General features: G+C 41.7%; 1 protein-coding gene across 8 annotated transcripts; it reads left to right on the forward strand.

Moving 5' to 3' along the window:
- Positions 1 to 1,177: 1,177 nt before the first annotated feature.
- On the forward strand, positions 1,178 to 15,582 carry GJA3 (gap junction protein alpha 3). 8 transcript variants are annotated; one of them, XR_012622107.1, is made up of 5 exons: positions 1,178 to 1,248; positions 2,451 to 2,528; positions 2,995 to 3,075; positions 3,292 to 3,393; positions 3,859 to 5,305. XR_012622107.1 is itself a non-coding variant. In XM_074816057.1 (5 exons), exon 5 carries the CDS (start codon positions 8,333 to 8,335, stop codon positions 9,866 to 9,868), a length of 1,536 nt encoding a protein of 511 aa, XP_074672158.1. In that variant the 5' UTR covers positions 1,178 to 1,248; positions 2,451 to 2,528; positions 2,995 to 3,075; positions 3,292 to 3,393; positions 8,316 to 8,332; the 3' UTR covers positions 9,869 to 15,582. The 8 variants fall into 8 exon arrangements, 6 of the variants coding, with proteins under 6 accessions (XP_074672158.1, XP_074672160.1, XP_074672162.1 ...); XR_012622108.1 differs by having other exon boundaries at positions 3,292 to 3,382; XM_074816057.1 differs by lacking the exon at positions 3,859 to 5,305 and adding an exon at positions 8,316 to 15,582.
- Positions 15,583 to 22,397: the final 6,815 nt, after the last annotated feature.

Consider the following 22,397-nt stretch of genomic DNA (forward strand, 5'->3'; position numbering starts at 1 on the left):
CCCGAGGTAGGGGTGTGTGTGTGAGACCCGGTGTGTATCTGTGTGTGACCGTGTGTGGGGGTGTGTGTGTGTGTGACCGGATGGGGGGGGTGGGGGGGTTGTGTGGAGGGGGTGGGGTGGGTGTGGGGGTGGGTGTGTGTGTGGGGGTGTGTGTGTGGGACCGTGTGTGTGGGTGTGACCATGTGTGGGTGTGTGTGACCGTGTGTGGGTGTGACCGTGTGTGGGTGTGTGACTGTGTGTGGGGTGACCGTGTGTGGGTGTGTGACCGTATGTGGGTGTGTGACCGTGTGTGGGGTGACCGTGTGTGGGTGTGTGACCGTGTGTGGGTGTGTGACCGTGTGTGGGTGTGTGACCGTGTGTGGGTGTGTGAGCATGTGCGTGCATGCATGCAAGTCTGTGAGCATGTGTGTGAGCGTGTGAGCGTGTCTGCGCCAGTGCGTGAGTGTGTGCGCGAGTGTCTGCACGTGTGTGCGCGAGCGTGTGCGCATGTGTGTGCGCGCGTCTGTGCAAGTCTGTGAGCGTGTAAGCACGTGTGCGCGTGCGTCTGTGAGCATGCGCGTGCGTGTGAGCGTGCGTGAGCATGTGCGCGAGTGTATGTGAGCATGTGCGCGAGCGTGTGCGTGTGTGTGCGCGCGCGACCGGGCGGTCCCGGCTCGGTCCCGCGTGTCCCTCCCGGCAGCCCGGCGCTGGCCGGGCCCCCGGCCATGACCCCCCTTCCGCCGGCGCCGGAGGCCCCGCGCCCCCCGGGCGGCCGGGAGCGCCGCTTCCGAGGGGCAGCAGGAGGCGGGGGCGGAGCGGGGCGCGCAGGTAGCGGCTTCCGCCGCGCTGCCTTCGAGCGGAGCCTGTGGGGCGGGCGGAACCCCCGGCGGGGAGGGGTTTCTTAGCGCTTTTGTCCTCTCGGAGGAAGAAGCCGTTTATTTCTCAGGAAATCCCACCCTGGCCCGCGAAGGAGGATGGATTATCTGCACAGTGACAACGTTTTAAAAGCCAGGGAGGGAAGGGTAAACGCCCCCGCTGCTCCGCTCGGAGCTCCCCGGGTGAGGAGACGGGGCTCCCGGCCCGCAGCCCCTCGGAAGGGGCTGATGTGAAGCCGGCGGCTCTGCCCGCGGTGGGAGGCGGGCAAGGGGAGGGGAGAGAGGGAGTGACGGGTGCCCGGTGCCTACAGGGGAGGCCGTCCGCGGTTCCCCGCCACAGGCGGGCTGTGGGCAGCCAGCCGCCCGAGGGGCACGTTGCCAGCCGAGGCAGCAGGTAGGGCGCTGGGCACCGGCCTCCCGGCGCGTCCCGCCCCGCCCCTGCACCCCCCCTCCGCCGCTTTTTTCCGTAGCCCGAGCAAAGTTTGGGGGTTCTTTCCCCCCCGATTAAATGAGCTATGCGCCAACACTGTCTGGACTCTTCTGAACGAGTTAAGCTTTTGCTACTTAAAATAGCCTTGCTCCCGCGAAGCGTAAGTAGAGCGACCCTGGGCTGCGCCGCTCGGCCGGCGGCTCCGGGGCCCGGGCCCGCAGCCCGCGGAGGGGGCTCGGCCGGCGGGGACGTGGCGGCGGCAAGAGTCGGAGCCTGCGCTGGGGAGCGGGAGGCGGGAGCCTGCCGGGGGCCTCTGCCCGTTTGCCGTGCCCCTCGGCCCTGGGCTGGGCGCCAGGGAAGGGCAGGGCGAGGCCGAGGGCTGCTCGTCGTGCTGAGGAGGAAGGGTAGAAAGGGCCTTACTGCTTTAAATACCTCCCCGGGGCACCCCGGTGTGTGTCCGCTCTTCCCGCCACACCGAGGGAGCCGCCTGCGGGCAGCGGGGCGTGCAGACGGGACCGATAACTGAGCCCGATGTGGCAGGGAAGGGTGTCCAAACCTCACAAAGTACCTCAGAAAATGCAGCGGAGGGGGAAGCACCAAATATCATTTGTATCCGGGATTGTTGTGGCTGTTGCCCACCGAAGCGTGCGTTTGTAGGGGCATGTAATTCCTTCCTTAAGGGTTACCACTAGCATTTCAACACTGGTGTGCATTTCAAGCCAGTTTTACACTCCGAGTAAAGTTAAATCCTAAATATAAAGCGGAGCCAGAGTTGCTTTTACCCTTGTGTGTGGTGCCACACAGACTGATGGAGTTCACGAGTGTAACCCAAGATGGTTCTGGGGTTTCTTGAGGTGAGCTCTGAGTCGTCTCCCCTTGCAAACACTTTCTCCTGACGGTGGGGAAAACGGCTGGGTGGCCTCCCTGCATTGACCAGGCTTTTACCTCATTCTGGTCACATCTTTGGTCTGAGAGTTACCAAAACCATGCCAGTTACTCACTTGTTCACTTAGGACCCACAAGGGATGCAAAATATTGGAGATTAATAAACACTCTTTGGAATTCTTTGGAAGATACTTCTAGCTTGATTAAGCAAAAGTTTGCCAATGTTATAAGCAAGAAAAGTTGTTTCATTTGTGTTTTTTTTTTTTTTTTTCTTCCTGTAGGCAAAAAGAGTACCAGAAAAGTATTTGGGTTCAGCACTGACTCGCTGAAGAAATCACATAAGCCTAGGATGTTACTCGGTATGCTGAGTGTGTGTTAGGTCTTTAAGACACTGGCATAGATATGAAGAAGAAACTGAACAGAGTGGTCAGAGCTAGCGGAGTTTCCCTTTACAGGAAATTTAAAGGGAAAAGGGAAAATCCTACTGGAACATTTTAGAATTAAACTAGCAAAATATTTAGATGGTTTCCATAAGACAAAAATGTACTTTAAGAAGTTTAAACAGGGTGTATAGCACCTCCCTTGCAATTACTGTAACTTGCCTGAAGTCCCCTCAGACTGATACTTGTCTGTTGATGTACCTGCTTCTCTGCAGTGAAAAAGGGTCTTGAGTCTCTGAATGCCAGAAGGGCTCGTCTTTCCTTTGTATATCTGGGGCGGGGGGCGGGACACTCCTTACTGTGCAGTTTTTAGATCTGTGTGGCTGATCGTATGTGGGCACCTGACAGATCTGACTCATTCATGCTTCACTCACTCGGGATGTAGGGACTGTTGCCCTCATGTTCGACGGCTGTTCCATAGTCCCCTGGTAGCTCCACACCCTTCACACCTTTCAGAGTTTTATTGGTAAGTCACCATCTTTTAATTCCAACGTAGAGCTCTAAGATGGCATTTGAGTATTCTGGGGGAGGAGAGGGGTTACTTTTTGTCCTGTTTTTCTCCTGTGAGTAGTGAATCAGAGCAAGGGTTTGTTATACCAGGGAACAGAGAAGTTTAACAGGCGGGGTGTAGTTCTCCTCCTGGGCTCAGCCTTGCACTCCTTGCACTTTTTCCTTTACTCAGGCCAAACTTTCACTCAGAGGTCAAGTGAAGTCAAGAAGAAGTCAAGAGAAGTTTTGCCTGGGATTTAAGGAGAAGGCTCCATAGCAGTAAAGTAAGTTTAAGGTAATAACAAGGTCAGCTAAGGAATTAATTTTTAACAAGTGTTTAAAATACAATGAAAGTGATAATAGATGTGTCTGGAAGTATGACACTACGAGCAAGAAGAAGGGTATTTTTCAAGTCCTCATTTAAACAAGTTTATTAAATGAATTATGAAACTTCCATTGTGAATTATGAAACACCCACCGTTGTGTTTCATATATAGGTACATGATCAAATACCGTTAGGTTTCACTGGATATTATAGTAGCTCATTCTCTCCTTGCATGTCTGCCAGTTTGTCTGGAATGTCATGGTCATGCTGCAGACTTTGTGCAGGGTGACTACTTTTATTGGATTTAAATTAGCAGAGTTAAAAACCCGGTAGTAATGGAGATGCCTGATTGTTTAGTGTAAAAACAAAGGAAATATTACAGGTTGTTTTCTCTTTTAACAGCATTTTTTTCTCATACTTGTTTATAAAATCCAGATAATTTTGAAGATAACCTAAATCCCAAGATTTTACTGTCACAAGGAATGAAAGAAAATGTGGACTGAATTTAAGAAGTCATATTCAGACAAGGACATCTGTTAGGTTTCTAAATAATTGCTAAGGGACATTTTTTAGATATACCAGTATAATAAAATCATAAATACACTAGGTGTCATAATCTGATAATGTATGTAACATAGCTGTGTAGTTAGTTATGTGTGTATATGTGTGTGTATCTGTATATAAATACATAAACATATACATGTATGAGTAAAATTATAAATATCTTATTTCACACACTTGATACATGGTGATGAACCTCTTTGGTGATGTCATTAGAGATAGAAATAATAACTGGCAAGTTTATAGATGACACTTGATAATTATTTCTCTCCTGTAGAGGGATATATATGACATCACCGCTTTTAAAATTTATTCTCTCTTGCTCGTTCTCTTTGTCACACACACACAAACACACATACAGCGTCCACAAAGTGTATTTGTGCATGTACTAAACCTAATAATTAATAGCACAGCATTGATTCTTAAACAGAATGCCATGCCAGTTTTTATGAACTGCCTGTTTTTCAATACTTGTCTCAGAGGAATGATTTTCTAAGTGACACAAACAATATACGACTCTCAGTTCTTATTAAATGATCACAAGGTTCATGAAATCCTTGCTTTTCATAGCACTGAATTCGCTTGCTTTCTGAGGCAGATTCTCTGTTATTCCCTAGCGGGTATTTCCTCATGAATGTCGTGAAATACTGATAAAGATGTTTCCTTTCTTAATCTGCATTTTTTCCAAACGCAGAAAGAAACAATGTCTCCCTTCACAATCCATATGTAAGATTGGGGTTTAGCGGTTGCCTAGCTCTGTATTTCAGCAGCACTGAAAGTAGTACTGTACAGTTGAAGTTTATGTAATACTACAAAAGAAAGCTTGGAAAGCTAAAATACTGAGTTGTGGCTGTTTAAATTTAGATTTCGGTATTTTATTGTTGAACTTCATGGTGACAGCTCAAATATTCTGTGAGCTCTGTGAGCCCTCCGGTTTTGTTTGATGTCATTTAATCATTATTTATATCAAGGCACCCCTTTAAGATTGTAGATCTGATTTTTGGATGAGTTATGTTGGCTTTGAGAATTACTCACTGGAGAATGTATTGACATCGAAGAAAGATACGGGACCTGGATTTCTGAGAACGCTTCAACCAATGGAGATACGTATCTTTGCATTGCCCTTCCCGTATTTATGTACTATGGGTAATACATGTGTAGTGAAGGCAGTGATCGCTGTGATTCATACTCAGGTGAACACTGTGGTTTTCACCTCTATGGTTAAGATGCTGTGAAGTGTATGCTCGCTGCTTAAACACTTTGTGTACAGGATGAATTTGCACACTCTGATACACAGAAATAAATCTTTTAATTAATGTAAGCATTAGAATAGCTTTTTAAAGCGTATCCTTTGAGAAATGTGTCATGTCTTTGGTATCCTGAATTATCTCTGCCTGGGCATTGTTGACCTGCAGTAAAAGGAAAAAACATCCTCAGGCATATTAGTGTATGGAGAATGATTGAGAATAAATTAGATATTATTTGTAATCTTTCCTTTTTTACAAATTGTTATTTTTCTTCTTCCACTAATCACTAGATAATTCTTCAGAAAGGCACAAAAAATCCTACTTTCATTGTACTCAACATTGCCTGTTGATCTTAGTAAGAGATACACTCCAGTGTGCCTAGAGGGGAAAATAAAAGATTGCTACCTCTGTTCACCTTACAGTGCAGGGGTTATAATTTTTCATGAGGGCAAATCAAATTCATTTTTTTTAAAAATAGAAGGTAATATCTTTTTAAAGAACAGTGTGTGGCCTCTGTGCCATTGGACTTAAGGGTAATGGCAGCTGTGCTGAAAATGGACCATAATTAATGAATTAAAGAAGACTTAATGTGCTAACTTCTGCTGATTAATAAACTTTCTATTACAAGTATTAGTAACAAAAGAACAAACTGTAACTTTGTCTACTTATCTGAGCTGCCTGTTTTGCTTGATCTGGATAGAAAATAAAGAGTGAGGCAGAACTGAACAGAGAAGCACAGAATAATGCAAAGGATAGCAGAGAAATTAGATACTGAATTTAGGGTTATGCTAAACTTCTTTAATCCATCAAATATCACATTATTAATTTTGCTGTTCCTACATTTTCCTACTCAAAATGAGGCTATTCCCAAACAACAGTTTAGTTCTGTCCAAAGATGGAACTAAAGTGAGTATATCTTCAAATGGTTTTGAGTAAAAAGGATAAAAAATTAATTCATTATTCCCTGAAAAATTAATACTTCTCAAGATTAAAATGACTTCACTGTCCAAAATACTGTAAACCTCATAAGATTGAGAATTAAATTTTAAAATTATATAAACATTAAATTAAGATTATAAAAATAAAGTATTCTAACAATTTATTCTGTTTTGGGCTACTATTTTAAGTGGGGAAAAAAACACACTCGTCAAAAAAAAAATCTGAATATACTTAAAAATATTACTAAAAATTGTTTTAGGACCGGGAACATTACTACACAAAATCGGTATTTCATTGTTAATATCATCATTTGCAGTTTACCGTGCTATGCTGGAAAAATAATTCAGTTATATTAAAGGTAGTGTGGTTTTGTAGAATATCCAAGATCTATTTTTTTTAGGAGTTTTTGTTGAATTAACTTTGTGGGGATAAAAAGTGAATTAATATTCCAGGATTTACAAAAATGCAAAATACTAACAGATGTGTTTTTGCTTTTTGTGTGAAAGTGTACTATTCTGCAGTTACAGTATTTCATTGCTTCATTGTAAAATTGAGTTATAAAAAAAAGAACTTAAATAACTTTAATTTCTTTAATTACCTTAACTAAAAGCCTGAAAGAAGTTCAGTACAGACTTTGGAAATGCTTCCTCTGGAAAAACAGTGACATCATTGCTGGAAATCACAGTAACATAATATCGAGAATAGTCCATTTTCTTAGTGGTAAATTCCTACCTGTAATGATGAATGCTTTTTCTTCTTGGGAGTTGTAAGACACATGGGTATTTGAACAAGAAGTATAAGTATAAAAACAAAAATAGTAAAGTGTAATTCAGTTGTATTTATAAAATATTCTGAGATTTTTAAGCAATCGGTCTTTTCTGATGGTGTTTTTTTGCATGCAAATTGTTATATCTGAATTATAAGTATTTTTGAAGGTATTGAAGTTAGCTGAAAGTAAAGGTGTATTTTGTTTTCAGTTGAAGATAGACATATAAATATAGACGTGTGTTCATTAAGATAATGAAATGTACTTCTTACATATATTCCAATATTCTTACATATATTCCAATTAGGAGCAGGCCAAGGATAACCAAAGTGATACCAGCAGATAATAGCTTGTTTCTCAATTGAAGGCAGCTTGTGAGGAATCTGATCTTTAAAAAAATCTTGTACTTTAAGCCTTTCCAAATCAGAAGTTGTGTCACTGCCTAGAATTGGACATGGGAAGCCCAGCATACATGAATTGGTGGAAACTACTGAGAATATTTACCAGCTGTTTGTCACAGAAGTAAGGTCACAGCATATAATTTTATTTTTCCAAGAAAATCTCTGTGCACAGTTGCCGAAGTGCCCTTAAGGTTTGTTTGTTTGTTTGTTTTAAATAACGTTGCAGTACGTGTAGTTCAGTAACACCAACTGTCAGGACAGGAGGGGAAATGGCATGGAAAACTTCCCACCATTCCTCTCAGAATTTCTCATTTTTCCCGATATTTCAAGTAACTTAAATAATTCTCTTTTTAGAAATAAACTCAAACGTGACTAGGCTTTGAGAACACATTCCAAAATTAAACTGTAAATTCTGTAGGTTTTTAATAATTATTTTTCTGTGTTTGTACAGTATGAAAATAGCAGAGACCTGGGACATTATTAACCTCCTGAATGCTGGAGTAAATAAGTCCTGATACAATAAGATGATTAGAGTTAGGCAAACTTTATATCACACTCAGGTGCAAGTGCAGTCACATCAATAGTAGGAATATTCTGTTTAGTTGAACTGATTTCCATCTGTTCTTTTCTAAAAATAGGCAAGAACAATTAGAGGCATCTCAGGTGGAGAAAACAGAAAACATGTTTTTTAAATATTTAAATGTTTAAATTCTAGTTATGAATCTTGCATGTTGTATATAGACACTTAAACCTGTATGGGCTAGGTGAAAGCACTAAACATCCCGCTTCTGCGCTCACTAAAACCCATGACTGCATCGTCACAAGGTTATGTAGTTCTTAACATAAGTGTGCAATATTCTGCAAAAGGAAGTACACTTAAGAAATGTCATTTGTTGAGGATCAGTCTGTTCTGTCCCAGCATTGTGTAATTGTAAGATTTTTAACATTGCTCTAATTGCTCTGATGTTCTTATTGTAGGTTAGAAATCTGAAACAATGGGTGACTGGAGCTTTCTGGGGAGACTGTTAGAGAATGCACAGGAGCACTCCACGGTTATTGGCAAGGTTTGGCTGACGGTACTGTTTATCTTCAGGATACTGGTGCTGGGGGCCGCTGCTGAGGAGGTCTGGGGAGATGAGCAGTCAGACTTTACATGCAACACTCAGCAACCTGGTTGCGAAAATGTTTGCTATGACAAAGCCTTCCCCATTTCTCACATCCGCTTCTGGGTGCTGCAGATCATTTTTGTCTCCACTCCAACCCTCATCTACCTGGGCCATGTACTGCACATTGTACGCATGGAGGAGAAGAGGAAAGAGAAAGAAGAGCTGAAAAAGAAGGGAAGCATCAAAGATGGCAATTACCCAGGAGCAGCAGTGTCTGGCAGTGGTGGTGGAGGAGGCAGCAATAACATCAAGGATCCTCTTGTCAAAAGGGGGAAGGAGAAGCTCCCGATCCGTGATGAACGCGGTAGAATCCGCATGGGGGGGGCCCTGCTCCGTACCTACGTCTTCAACATAATTTTCAAGACACTGTTTGAGGTGGGCTTCATTGTGGGCCAGTACTTCCTGTATGGCTTCGAGCTAAAGCCAGTGTACCAGTGCAGCCGCTCACCTTGCCCACACACTGTGGACTGCTTCATCTCAAGGCCCACTGAGAAGACCATCTTCATCATCTTCATGTTGGTGGTGGCCTCTGTCTCCCTGCTGCTGAACATGCTTGAGATATATCACTTGGGATGGAAGAAGCTTAAGCAGGGCATGACAAGCCGGTACAGCCTTGAGATGCCTGTTGCAACAATGACACCAGTCATGGTAACAGGGGAGTCCAAACCTGTTACCCTGCCACCACCGGCACCACCCGTGGTGGTAACGACTGCCGCGCCCCCCCCTGTTCTGCCTGACACCCGCACTGTCACGCCGCTGCTGGCCCCGGTGACCATGGCACCGTACTATGCTGCAGCTACTCCAAGACCACGGCCCCCCTCCAACATGGCCCCCATGGCCAGCTACCCTGTTGCTTCACCAGTTCCTGAGGAGAGGCACCGTGCTGTGACTCCCACGCCCATCTCCACTCCTGTCACCATCCCGACCCCCATCCCCACACCCACGCCAGCCGTCGTCAACTACTTCAACAGCAACAGCCGTGCCCTGGCAGCTGAGCAGAACTGGGTCAACATGGCAGCTGAGCAGCCGGAGAAGGTGCCCTCCAGCTCGGCTGGCTCCTCTACCCCCAGCAGTGTCCGGCATCACCTTCCCGAGCAGGAAGAGCCACTGGAGCAGCTACTCCCACCCCCAGCTGGGCCACCCGTCGCTGCAGCCAACAGCGGCAGCAGCACCAGCCTGAGTGGGGCAAGCGGCAGCAAGTGGGATGTGGAGGGTGAGGAGGAGCTGTCAGAGGCACGGCCCGTCTCAGCTGCCTGCACCACTGTGGAGATGCATGAGCCACCGCTGCTCGTAGACACACGGCGCTTGAGCAGGGCCAGTAAGTCGAGCAGCTGCAGAGCCAGGTCAGACGACCTGGCCGTGTAGTGCGGTCGCCTCTGCTCAGAGGAGCAGGTGATGGAAGGCAGAGTGGGCAGGGGAGCTGCCCGGGGAGGCTAGGCCTGGCGTGGGTGGGAAGGCCTGGGCTTCAAACTTTGACGCTTGCTGTTTTTGCACTCTGTGAGTTGTAGTGGGGAAAAATATCAACATTTTCTAATAGGTCAGGGGTGGCCAAAGCACAGCCTGTGGGCCAGGGGACCAGTCCCACTTTCCTTCATGTCCGTGGCAGATCTCCCAAGGGCAGCCATAGGGAAGGCCTGCACAGATAACAGGTGGGGATGGGAGCTGGCCATGTGTCCCGAGGCTGACTTTAATCTGAGAAAAATGTTAATAACCCTAGTGCCCATATGCCTGGCTGTCATCTCCCTCTTGCCCTTGCCTTCACTTCCACCCTTTTTCATATAAGCTCTACATGAGTAGGTGCAATGATTTTTTTTCTTCCTCTTAAATCTTACATAGCCCTATGGCAAACATCAGGGTGGCATATTGCCTGTTGGCAGCTGTCACCTCTACGGACCAACTTGTTATATTAAAAGTGACTCAGTCTCTTCCATATAACATGCCTTAATGAAGCCTTTGTGCTCATGGCAAATCACCAATGTGGTCCTCGGCCGGGCAAAGTTTAGGTAACCCCTGTAATAGATTTTTGAGGTTCATATTTCTATGATTTTTTTTACTCTTGACCTGTTAGGAAGTGTTCGGTTTGACCTTCTATCCAGTGTTTGCCGAACATGATCACACCATGTTTTTAAGCCCACAAATATGTTTGAGCATGTTTGATTATAATTTTAGATGACTTCTGAAATTGCTTAGAGGAGGACAGGAATTTAAACCACACCTCAGAAATTATTACACAGAACAATTTATCTTCAGAAAGCAAGGATTATGATTTCAATACATTGTGGCCCCATACGTTGCCCGTGGACAAACAATAGGATAAAGTACAGCTCTGCATTTTAGACTATTAGATATCAGCTTAAGTTTGTTGGAAAAATGCTTTTTAGAAGTAAACTTGAGTGCATATTTTTAAGTATTTGAACATTTTGAGAATAATTTTGATCTGTAGGTTTAAAGTTACTTGACTGTGTAATTAATCATTTTAGTTTGATCTTTGATCTTACAAGAAAATGTAAGGGGAAAGAAACTTACTAATGGTAAAATTCCCAAAGCAACATTATTTCCTGTTGTGTTCTACCCTTTCCTTTAACAACAATCTGTAGTGTCTTACAGGTCAGTGAAAACAGATTTAGACAATATTGTATTGCAGAAAAGGTGGCTAAAATATCTGGGCAACATGCTAGTGGATGAAGGGTCTATTCTGATCCCACTGAAGTCACTTGCAGAATTTCCATTCAATTTAACAAGGAGCAAGATTTGGGGATGGATCTTGCAGGCCTTATTCAAGCAAAACTAACATTTGCGTGTTTAGTTTTGGGAGCCAGAAGGAATATAGATTTGGGGCCTTAAATAAAGACATAAAAATCCTGCTTTTGAAAATTGTGTTTCCCTTAAAAATGGGTGGAGGAAACTACTGGGTATTTTTTTCTAAGGTGCAGCTTTCCTTACAACTGGCTCTGTCCTTTATTCCTTCCTAACAAGTACTCTCACAGACATTAGTCAGAATTTGGAATGCCTGATAATGCTCGGGAGATTTTGGGTACAAAAGGAATGCAGAATTAGGCCCAACTTCTGTTCTAAGCAGAAGCCAAAACAACTGAAGCTCGGAGTCAGTCCTATTGCTGCTATAAACTGAAAGTACTGTAACTGGAGAAGAGCAGTCAAACACACTGGGATAGCCCTTTACATCTTCAAAGTATTTGGCCTGGCAGTGCAGTCCTTTCTCAGGCAAAGCAGGGTCACCCTGTAGCAAGTAGTTACAATTGCCAGTTATCTCTGCTGTTAAATGTTTTCCTGAATGTGTTTATTTTATTCAACAGTTAAAATATATTCCGACCGCTCAAGATTAAACATTTATTTTTACTACTGCTTTCTGAGTAGACACAAAGAGTTTCTCATGATCAGAAGCACTGTTCTGCAACCCTTAGGCATGTTGTTTCATGACTTCCTTGACCTGCTTGTGGTGAACCAGGTGAGAAGTCTTTCTGCTGCTACTGATCTTGAGGACAGACACTGCATTAAAAGTCAATGTTCAGGAGTACAATAAAGGTATTTACTATTAGGTGTTCAGCTTCAGGCATGGTCTCGTGAATATTCTATGTTATAAGCCATAAAAACCCTTTCTGCAAGAAAGCTAAAAGGTAAATTCTGCTTTCTGTTGTATCCATGCAACTATGCTGAACTTAGACTAAAGCTGTTAAAGTTGCCAAGATGTAAACAAAGGCAGAGTTTAACACTCAAAATTTTAAATTTACTAGCATCTATTTTGTAAGTTTTGCTAACTGCCAAGTAATTATATTGCTGAAATAATGCAATATGCATCTCTGTATTTTAATACATCAAAATTCATGGGCTATACTTTCCTTTCTTTTATGCTTCTGAAGAATGAAGTCAAAGTCTCTCTGGAGTATATTTATATAAACCAGACCACCTGGAATATGTGCTTTTTTTATATCAATGCCTGAGAGCAAAATTGACTTGTTTGATGGAGCTCTGAATCTTGCAGTCTTTGGTACAACCCTCACAGAGTGTGTCCTGCAGGATTGCATCCATATTATATATAAAAATTAAAACAGAGATAGGTTTAACTTAGAATCAACTGATACCTAGTCTGCCCTTTTCAAGTTAACGTGTGTGGTTAGACCTGCTGAGTGTTCAAGTACTTTTGTGGAATATGTGGTATTTTCAGGCAGAGTAACTACTGGAAAGCTGTAAAAGATCATTTTTCCTGTTAGGTGAAGCTCGGGGGGAGAAATGTAACTCTATTGCAACCCCTAAGAGAAATCTGACGGAACAGCCTCCACATCCAAGCAGTACTGGTCTGAGAAAGCAAAGCTACAACTTGCAGGTTGTGCTTTTAAGATCAGCTTAAGTTCCATCATGTAACTATACAGCGTCAAGCTTCTTGGTTACCTACAATTTCGTTTCGAGTCCAGTAATTGTTTCTACATTTAAGCCCATGTAACTGTTTTGGCAGAACTGCCCCATAGTGCTTACAACTGCTTTTAGTTGCTGCATCACATCTGGAATCAGATTTGTTGGAAAAAAATCTTATTGGTGTGGCTGATTTTGAGTACTTTAATCTTTACTCATGAATGATCACTGAATTCAACATGCTGTGAGTAAAGCATAACTATGCAGACTTCCATAGTTCGAGAAAATACGTACAAACACCAACTAACTTGCAGAACAGAGTCTGTTGGCAAAAATAATCTGCTAATTTCCAAGTTGTTTACTCTTTCACATCAATTAATTCCAAAGAGGGAACTGCTAGCAAATGATACTTTGACTTAGCCTGGTCATATGGCTGTTCAAGCCACAATCCTGTAAGATCTTATACACACACCTAACGTGAAACCAGTAGGAAAGTTACTGCAAAAACGGAAGTCAGAACAGAATCGTGCCTGATATTAAGCAAACTGAAAAAAAACCCACTCATTTTTGCTCTTTGAGTAGAATGATTGTGGAAAAATTCTTCTCTCTCTTACTTGAGGTTTAAAAAATGCTAAGGTAAGCTATGGAAAAGAAAAGAAGAAAACTGAAAAAAAGATACTCTTTGAACAAGTTACCAGGTGTATGATGTGCTACTCTTTTTGCAGTAAGTCAACTCACTGGTATTAGTTGACCCTGCTTGGAGCATAGGGGGTTGGGCTAGATGACTTCCAGAGGTCCCTCCCAACCGCGATGATTATATGAAACATATTTTCCAAATCACCGATTTCATTAGTACATTTTTCATAAAGATATAGTAAAAATGTATCTGCATTGCACATAAATACATAGTTTCTTGGCCATGGACACAGTTGATCTGTTTTCTATCACTGGGCTTTTTTAATTTGTGCAGCTGTCAGTTAATGCAAAAGAAAATGAAGTATAGACAATTAAAACCCCACATTTCTTCCCTTTGTATTTTGATTAAATGAAGACAGCCTGCTAGAACCTTCCCTTTATTAAAGTGGAATATTTTATCTATGAAAATCAATTTCTTGTTTTTTCATAGATAAAAAAGTGCTCCTTGAATTTGTTGGTCCGTGCTGACATAAAAAATCATAGCTTCTTGAAAATAGGTAGTATGCACTGAAAAAGCAGATAAACTGTGTTCTTTTCTGGTGTAATTTGGGAGCCAGTTGTGTGCAAAGTAGTACCAGGGATTGATTTGGCGCAGTATATTTGTCGTTCATCAAGGCACTTAGAACTAATTAAATGTCTGACATTTTGCAGCTCTTGAGATTATTTTCTGGTATGAATACATAACTGTAGGATCACTAAATTAATTAAGGCAAGCTTTAAAAATCAGATCAGTACTTAGGTCCTTTTTGGTTAGTCATGGGACCACCTCCTCAGCTGCTACAAACTGTTGTATTCCACTGAATTTACGTGGGTGACAATAGTCTGCAGAAGCAGAGCGTTGAGCCCCCAGGTCTTTTTGTTTAATACAGACACTAACACTGTGGATTTGAACAGGCTGGGGTTTTTTTTTTTTAATTCCAGATGTTTTTGTTTCATTTACTTTGATTTTTCTTGTGAAAAGTGTGCTCTTGTAATTTTGATTTTCTGAAGTTTACATTCAGTTTTTGATTTCAGATTGCACATTTGGATGAAATAAACTGTTTTCTAAGTTTACATTTGTATAAGAAGTAAAAGAATGACTCTGCCAATATGTTAAACCTAAGAGAGAAATGTCTTACTATAACATGGGAACTCTTCAGACATAAGGCAATACCATTAAAGACAATTAAACCTCATCACTGATCTGTAGTATCAGTTTTCTCTGTATAAGTAAAATACAGGAGCTGGATATATAAGGAGCACACTGTGGAAAAAGATAGTTTTCATCATTAACTCAATTATTACCAAATAAACTAAGGATCATTATTATTGATATGCCTTCTTGTGTGTTTAGAGGTTCAATGACAAAAACTAGCTGTGACATATGTCCTTTAAGAGCTAAATTTCAGCCTGGTTTAAAATTCCAAACAAAATACTTGTGGAGAAACACTGCACTGTTACACTGTAGAAGATTTTACAAAAAAATAAATGTTTTGCTTTCTAGCCAAGAATATGGTTCTGAGCCTGCAAATACACTATCATCCAAGTTATTTTTACTCTTGCAAATAAGACCATTAAAGGTAATGGGACTATTTGCATAAGCAAAAAACACTGATGTGAAGAAGAAATTGTAGATCTGCATTTTAAGTTTGTTGTAAGATGCCAATCAAATTCCAGAAGTTTCAGTCCTTGAAGAGTTATGCAAGATATGTGAACATATTTTAAGGTGAAGAATATATTCCTATTCCCATTGACACTGTTTCTCACAGTTAAAGGGTTGTAAAGCATGAGAAAGCTTACTCAGTTTTCTTGTTGCTTACCGGATGTTTGTCTTTTACATGACAGAATCTGAAAACAAACACAAGTTTTCTGGGCCCTCGGGAACTTGTAGTAACAATAAAAACAGCAAACAGTTAAAAGTGCTGTCTTCAAAGAAGTGCCTTGTGTATTAAATTCTGTAAGAAACAAGTTGATGTAAATGTTAATTTACCTCATATGTTTACAAAATTGTGACTAAATAAACTTTTTGTACCACAGCATTGTCTCTTTTAAATTTTCATGATTGTGTAGATGGTCTTTTAAAATACTAATGCGACGGAACAGTTAACCAAAGTCAGTTAGCTCTCTCCCTTTATTCACTTACGCTGCTGCTTCCCTTCTTCATATATGAAGGTGCTCACTGAATTGCATCTGTTGGAAAACTGGATGTTGAAACCCATCTCCCTGCAGAACTCCCAGTGGCTTCAAAGGAAGTTCACAATCCAGAAGACACCTGTGATCAAGACCCACTCTAGCAGGTGCAAGGGGTGAAATGCTGACCCTCTTGAAGTCAGCGGGAGGTCTGCCTCTGCCTTCTGCCGAACACAGTTTTCACCTGTGGCTTTTATTTTGACACACCAGCCACTGTTCATCTCATGCTGTGTCGTGTGGTGTTAACAGTGAGTCTCATGTTTTCCCCCAGTGCTGACTTGCTAACTTTGATTTATCCATCCAGCTGTTGTGTCTAGACTGTTACCTGTAAATGTGCGAAGGATTTTAGTGCAGGGAAAATGTGTCCTTACTGGGGATAATACAGAGTACCCACTGCATTTGAAATTTGCTGATTTGCCCCTTATAGGCAAAGTTCACAGTTTAGCACACAGAAGTGTAACCCAATTTTGTACTGAAAATGTACAATGTACTAAAGGCAGGGTAGTCTAAGGATTGTATAGTCCAGTGCAGAGGCCAGGACCAGGTTTCCAAGAAGTTTAACTTGTGAAAAGCAGCAACGTGGGCAAGACTCAGTGACTCTTGCAGAGTGTTCAGTATGAAGGTTTTGTAAGACTTTATTTCATATGCAGCACTTATATGCACCTGGCAGGGCAGGATGGTTTCCGTCCTGTAGTACCGAGTGTTTGTCTCTCTTGTTTCAGTACAGTCGAGTGTATCTTTTTTGGTGTCTCTGGTGCTCAGGCAATGCTGTTTCTGCTTCACATGATATAAACGTATGGTAAACTAGATTATTCACTCTCTTTGAAGACTGGGCAAGGGTAAAGCAAGCTGACAGGAGTGTAATATGGATAGTACTAAGATGATGCTTAGCAGTAATAAGCTAAGGAAGAAAGTGAATAAAGCGATGGGGTAATATCAGCTGTATTGCTAAAGATAACTCACTTGCCTCTTGCCAAGAGCATTTTTTACTACAAATGTATGCGGCCAGAATATGTTGCATACTTTCTATTTAGATGCATGTTTCATTGCAAAGTTCCACAATTTTGTCACTTGAAGAACAGACACAGAGTACTCCCAAGAGAGCCAAGAGCATCAGCTGGTGCAGATGCAGCTGTGTGCCGGGCTTTCCCTCGCTTGGGACACAGCCACGCTGCTGTCACCTTGCATCCACTGCCTCCTAAAGAATTTCTGGCTGGAGTATGAAATACAAATGTTGCTACTCTTGATCTCTGAGGGCCTGTGTGTTGGTGTGGGTACTTTTTGCTGCCACATTGAGCAAGGCAGCTTGCTGTGAGCTTATGGAGGAAAGGTGAAAGGTGTGCCCCACTCATCTGCAGCTGTGTCAGGGTACAGTGAAGATCCTGATGGTAATGGGAAGCGGTGTACTGGGGGGAGCTCTCTAACCTCCTCCAGTAAATCTCCTCTGTACAGCTGTGCTGAAAGCCAAATGAGGAGCATCCCACACACGCCTGTACTGCCGCTGTTGTCCCCAGGGTATTGGCACAGGAACAATCAGCTGGGCTTTAGCAAGCATTTTCACTGTGACTGCACTAAGAATGTGATTTAACTAACTTCATTGGTGCTTTCCCACTCTGTAGTGAGAATAGGCATGGAAGGCAATACATACTGTCTCCCAGGGAAACAGATGTCAGATAGTCAGGTCTTAGTATGGCTGCCGTTTTGATCATTTTTGGCAAATGGATGTGCATCAGGTCTAACCATTTTTGTATCTATTTTCAGCTGACAATAGAGTAAGCAGATGCTTATCCAAAATCACAAAACTGGAGAGAGCGCCTTCTCATAAAGATGGCCAAAGAAGAATGTATTATTCTTGGAGTGTTGTAGTCCAGGAAAACAGGGTGTTTGAGGAAATACACATTTTAGCACGTAGAAGTATTGATACTATGCCAGAATTACAGGTAACTAAGTACTGTTACTGCATTAGTAGAACAGTGGATTGCACTGGCTCTTCTTTGTTGTCTAAGTTTTTGTCATTTTTAGAAAGAAATTAGTGGTACATAACAACAAAATATTGTCCCTTCATGGGCAGGTACCTCCTTTTCTTTTTCTCATGGCAGGTGATCTGTGTATCTTTGTGTCACTAGCAGTAACACAGGGTCTGTCAGAACTATTTTTAATATCTAGAGGAGGATCTTCAATATGTGGGCTTTTGCCATACCTTGGTTTTAAGGGTGATCCTCAGCACTTACGACAGTGGCTACAGATGTGGTTAAGGTGCCTGGTGCTGCAGAGAGTGAGGATTAGCAGACTAACACCAAGGTCATGAAGAGCTGCCTGGGCTCACTGTGTTTATCTGCATCACTAACATAGACAACTCTAACCTATGTGTGCTGGGTGCCTTTTGTCAGCCAGATCTCTGGCATTTTAGAGATTGTCTCCTGAGGAAAAAAACCCCAAGCAAATGAATACCTGCAGTTCTTCATTCTCATTATTTATTTGTCCCATGAAAGCATGGTAAAATATATTAAAATGTCCAGACCTTTGCATTTCTAAGTAGTGTGAAACATGGCTTTTTAAAGAGTTCCTGTGCTATCTAGAGAATATTTTTGAAAATACAAAGGGCTTAACAAGGTCAAACTCTGAAAAAGATAATACATTTTTCTGTGGGATACATTTTTTCTGTTTGCACAAGATCACCAATCGGTGAAAAGATGGAGTAAAGTGAAATAAAACCTTACCTTCCACGTGAGAATATGGGTTGTATTTCTATACTCCTCAATTAAATGAAAACTAAAAAGGAAGAGCAAACAGTTATCAGCTATTGTGTATCTCACTTCCCAGTTCGAGAAGATTAAACTTTCTAAAGATTTTGGCTTTAAGGAATGCTGTGGTTTTCTGAGCAGAGACTAAGGGATAATTATTGTTGAACTATCTGGCCCCACGGAGGAACCTACTGTTTGCTTTGCATGGCTTATGTAGTGAAGTTTGCTATGTAAATTCTGCACAAAATGCAGAAGTAAGCAGCTGAGGATGGTTTACCTAAGCAAATTCATTCATGTTTGGATTATGGATACTCTGAGGGGAAATTACCTTCTTCATTATGAACAGTGGAAGACAAGGAAAGGCAGAGTCATTGATTTAAGAGTAGGTACATTTCTTTCCATTTCTCTGTTGAGGTGTTTAATGCTGAATTGTGCCAGGTGTCTAAACTAAAGGTAGCTTTCATACCCCCATGCACCATCCCTCCTTTCTGTTTCTGCTGTGTAAGAGGGATTTAAATTTTTCTTTAAGTCATAAAGTTGTTTCTGTCTTTCAGACTGCCAGTACATCCTTTAGGGTCCACTACGGGTCTCTAAATAGTCCTGTGTCTGAAATTTGAATACAGTAGAAGCAACAAAATCAGACAACAGAATGAGCAGTCAGGACTGACGGCATCAGTTAAACTTATTTATATTAACCACATTTAAGTGTGGCTGAAGTTTTGTCATGAATAGCTGTCACAGTGCTGAATGAGGTTTGTCCTAATTTATTTATGACCATGAAGCTCTACTCATCTCTGTCACATGTAACAGAAGTGCTCACATATGGTTTGTTCAAACAAAACATTGATTTTTCGTAAACCACACCAACTATTTTCTTGAGAAGACAGTCACCGTTGGCATGACCCAGACAGAACTGAGAAAAACCTGCAGCAAAGCCAGCCTGGCTGGGGTACCAGAAACACACATGGCTGAATCTGGCTTTTCAGCATCCCAGAGTCTTTTAAACTCTCTACTCAATTAAAGCAGTAAAGCCCAATGCTTTGAGAGTGATATTCTTGGCCAAGAGTCTACAAAATAATGCCGGCATTTACATTTGCCTGTGAAGGCAGCTGTATGACTGCAGTGGTTTGGGATTTTGCAGCACGGAGAAGGATGCAGTCTGCACCAGCCTCTTCTGCATAAGAATTACAAGTCTAACTTTTGGGATATATTTTTTAAAGCTCTGGTCTTCCTTGTTTACACGAGTGGACCCTTTTTTCAGCATATCTGTGGCTGTAGGTAGAGTTGCAATGCTTCCCCGTTGGCCACCTCCATGCCATTCTCCTTGCAGCAAGCAAAGTCAGTTCTTCAGAGCAGCTCGGTGGCACAGGCTGCTCCTGATCCATTCAAGCTGTGTGGCTTAATTAAGGTTCAGAACTTACTTAAGAATAGGAAGACATTCTTGTCTTCCTGTGTAAGATAAAACCATAAAATGTGCTTCAGTGATTCTTGCATTGTCCATCATTTTGTGTCACTTCCCCCCTCTGGAAACCCAAATGTCTGAAGGTCCCAGTCAGCACAGTCCTTTGCAGTGTGCTGCTGCTGTAGCTTCTGGCCACAGCATACCCAGTATTTCTTCAAAGGAAAAATGTCTGATTGGTCCCAACAACACTAGAAATTTCATAGAGTTTTGATCCTCTAGGGTTGAAAAATAACAAGCAGGATTGCTGCCCACTCATCACGCTGTTTTTATCAAGTAGGATCAAAAAGAGTCCCTGTTTGTCCTTCATGTGTTTATAAAGCAACTAAAAGAGCACACAAATCTTTCCAAGCCTGTAAAAAAATCATGTACAGAAATAGCAGTTTGCTTGAACAAGTGCATTTTGAACTGGGAAAAGCCTTTGCACACTGCACACAAGTCAGTGAGTTTTCTTTCAATTGGAGCTGAAGTTTCTGGATGAAGTGAAAGGAGACAAGCTCAAGACAAAACCAGTTGTGAGAAAGCAACTGGAGGCAAACTCCATTCATATTTTAGGGCTACAGAGCTATAGGCTAGACCTGAACCCAGTAAATGGCCATTTTTTAAATTTTTCTTTATTCTTTTTTGCCTTTAAAAGAAAAGCCTTGGCTGTAAAAAGATCACTAATAGTTGAATTTTCACCACTGTCCTCAACAGGGAGCAAATTGTTAGTGAGGAATGGAATGACCTGTAGGCTTGTTGCTGACAATCAGTTTCCTTCACCTGGCTTTGTTCTGCCACCCATTACCTTTAAAAAGCTTCTCACTGTTACAGAAAGTTTATAGGCCTTAGAAAAATGTTTTCAGGAAGAGGACTGTCCCTGCTTCTGTTGGCCTGGTCTGTGAAATAAGAGCTCATCATTGCAAAATGATAGTTGCAACTAAGGTCAGCTGACATTCAGAATTCTATTTACCAAGGGATCCTCAGATTTCAAATCAGAATGCAATATATATTCACATATTCTTCATGAAACCAAGCCTGAGATATTTCCTCTAAAATATTTTGCATTGGAGAAACATCCAGATGATCATTTTGGAAGCAATGTGTCATTCTGGAGTTTAGTTATTTTTTCTGTTTTATATTATTTTAAAACTATCTTGCAGCACATGAAGGGTAGCTGTGCTTCATGCAGCATCAAGCCAAACAAAGCGGAGGTGGTGATAATGAGGTGGTTTCTGAGCTCCTCCCTTTAGGCACCTAAATTCCATGTATAGTTGTGTTTTAGACACCTAGGTGTTATTTTGAATCTTATTCCTTCAACCTTGAGTTTAAATATTTTATACCCAGAATGCTGAAGTGCCATCCCTGTAGATGATTCAGATGGGAAAATAATCCCATTACTGCCCCATAAAACGGAAAGAGTAAGGACTGTTTGCCATCCGTGCGTAATGGAAAAGCTCAAATATATTTGCTTAGATGTTGAAATCTGTTACAGCTAAAGCTGTGACCTAACTTTCTAACAAAGTTTTGTGTATTGCTCTGAATTCGTTTTCCCTACAGCTGCTATAGCAAGTCATGCATGACACTGAAATGTGCATTACAAGTTTTTTGGTGTATAGGAGAAGTGCAATGATCTGCATGTAATTTGGACAGCTGTCTTTATTTTCAGCTGAAAGAATTCTCTCAGTTGCAACAACGTAAATCCAGTATAACTCCACCACACTAGTGTAACGCAGATAAGACTTTCTTTGTGTTTAAATGACTGCAGTGAACAAGATCAATTGCAGAAAGAATAGTTCTTTTTCAAAGAAAGATCTGCAAGTTTAGTACATAATGGGCCAAATTAATCTCCTCTGTAAGTACACTCATTTCAGTGGTGTTGCAGCAGGAATGAATTTAGCCAGAAGCAACTTTACAATAACTCATATATAAGCATGCACAACTAAATGTATTACACTTTAAACAAACTCAGCATTGTCTGGAGCACAGTTGGTCTGCTAAACCTCCGAAGCTAGGAACTAGCCATTGTGTGTTGAGTTTGTTTAGACAGTACCATTTTTGTTCAATTGGCTACATCCACGGTATTTTAGTGACAGCAGAAATATTCCCTCTAGATACAAAGTGACATTATAGCTGGCAGACACAATTTTTATTCTAGGATGTGTATGCCTTAACTCTTCTGTGCACTTTGAAATAAAATTATAACCAAATATAGAGTAATAGTTTCACCAATTTGTTTCACTAATTCTGAAATGTTTGAGCTTGACTCTTTGAATCAAAAAGGGTTTCAAAAGGGTTTGAAATGCTCTTACAGAAGACACCTCATAAGTGATAGAAGGAATCAAAGAGTGTAGAGACTAATCCAAATGAGGCCCAGAAAGAATTAACTCAGCTTTAGATAAATTAACATAACAACTTTCTCTGGTTTCAGGCTTGATTTCCGTATAGTTTTCAGTAATAAATGTTAGAAGTGATACCA

The sequence above is a fragment of the Strix aluco genome, chromosome 2 (assembly GCF_031877795.1).
Source record: "Strix aluco isolate bStrAlu1 chromosome 2, bStrAlu1.hap1, whole genome shotgun sequence".
NCBI lineage: Eukaryota > Metazoa > Chordata > Aves > Strigiformes > Strigidae > Strix > Strix aluco.

What these genes read in the sequence shown, in the direction of transcription:
- GJA3 (XM_074816057.1), top strand. Translation starts at nt 8,333, where the DNA reads ATGGGTGACTGGAGCTTTCTGGGGAGACTGTTAGAGAATGCACAGGAG.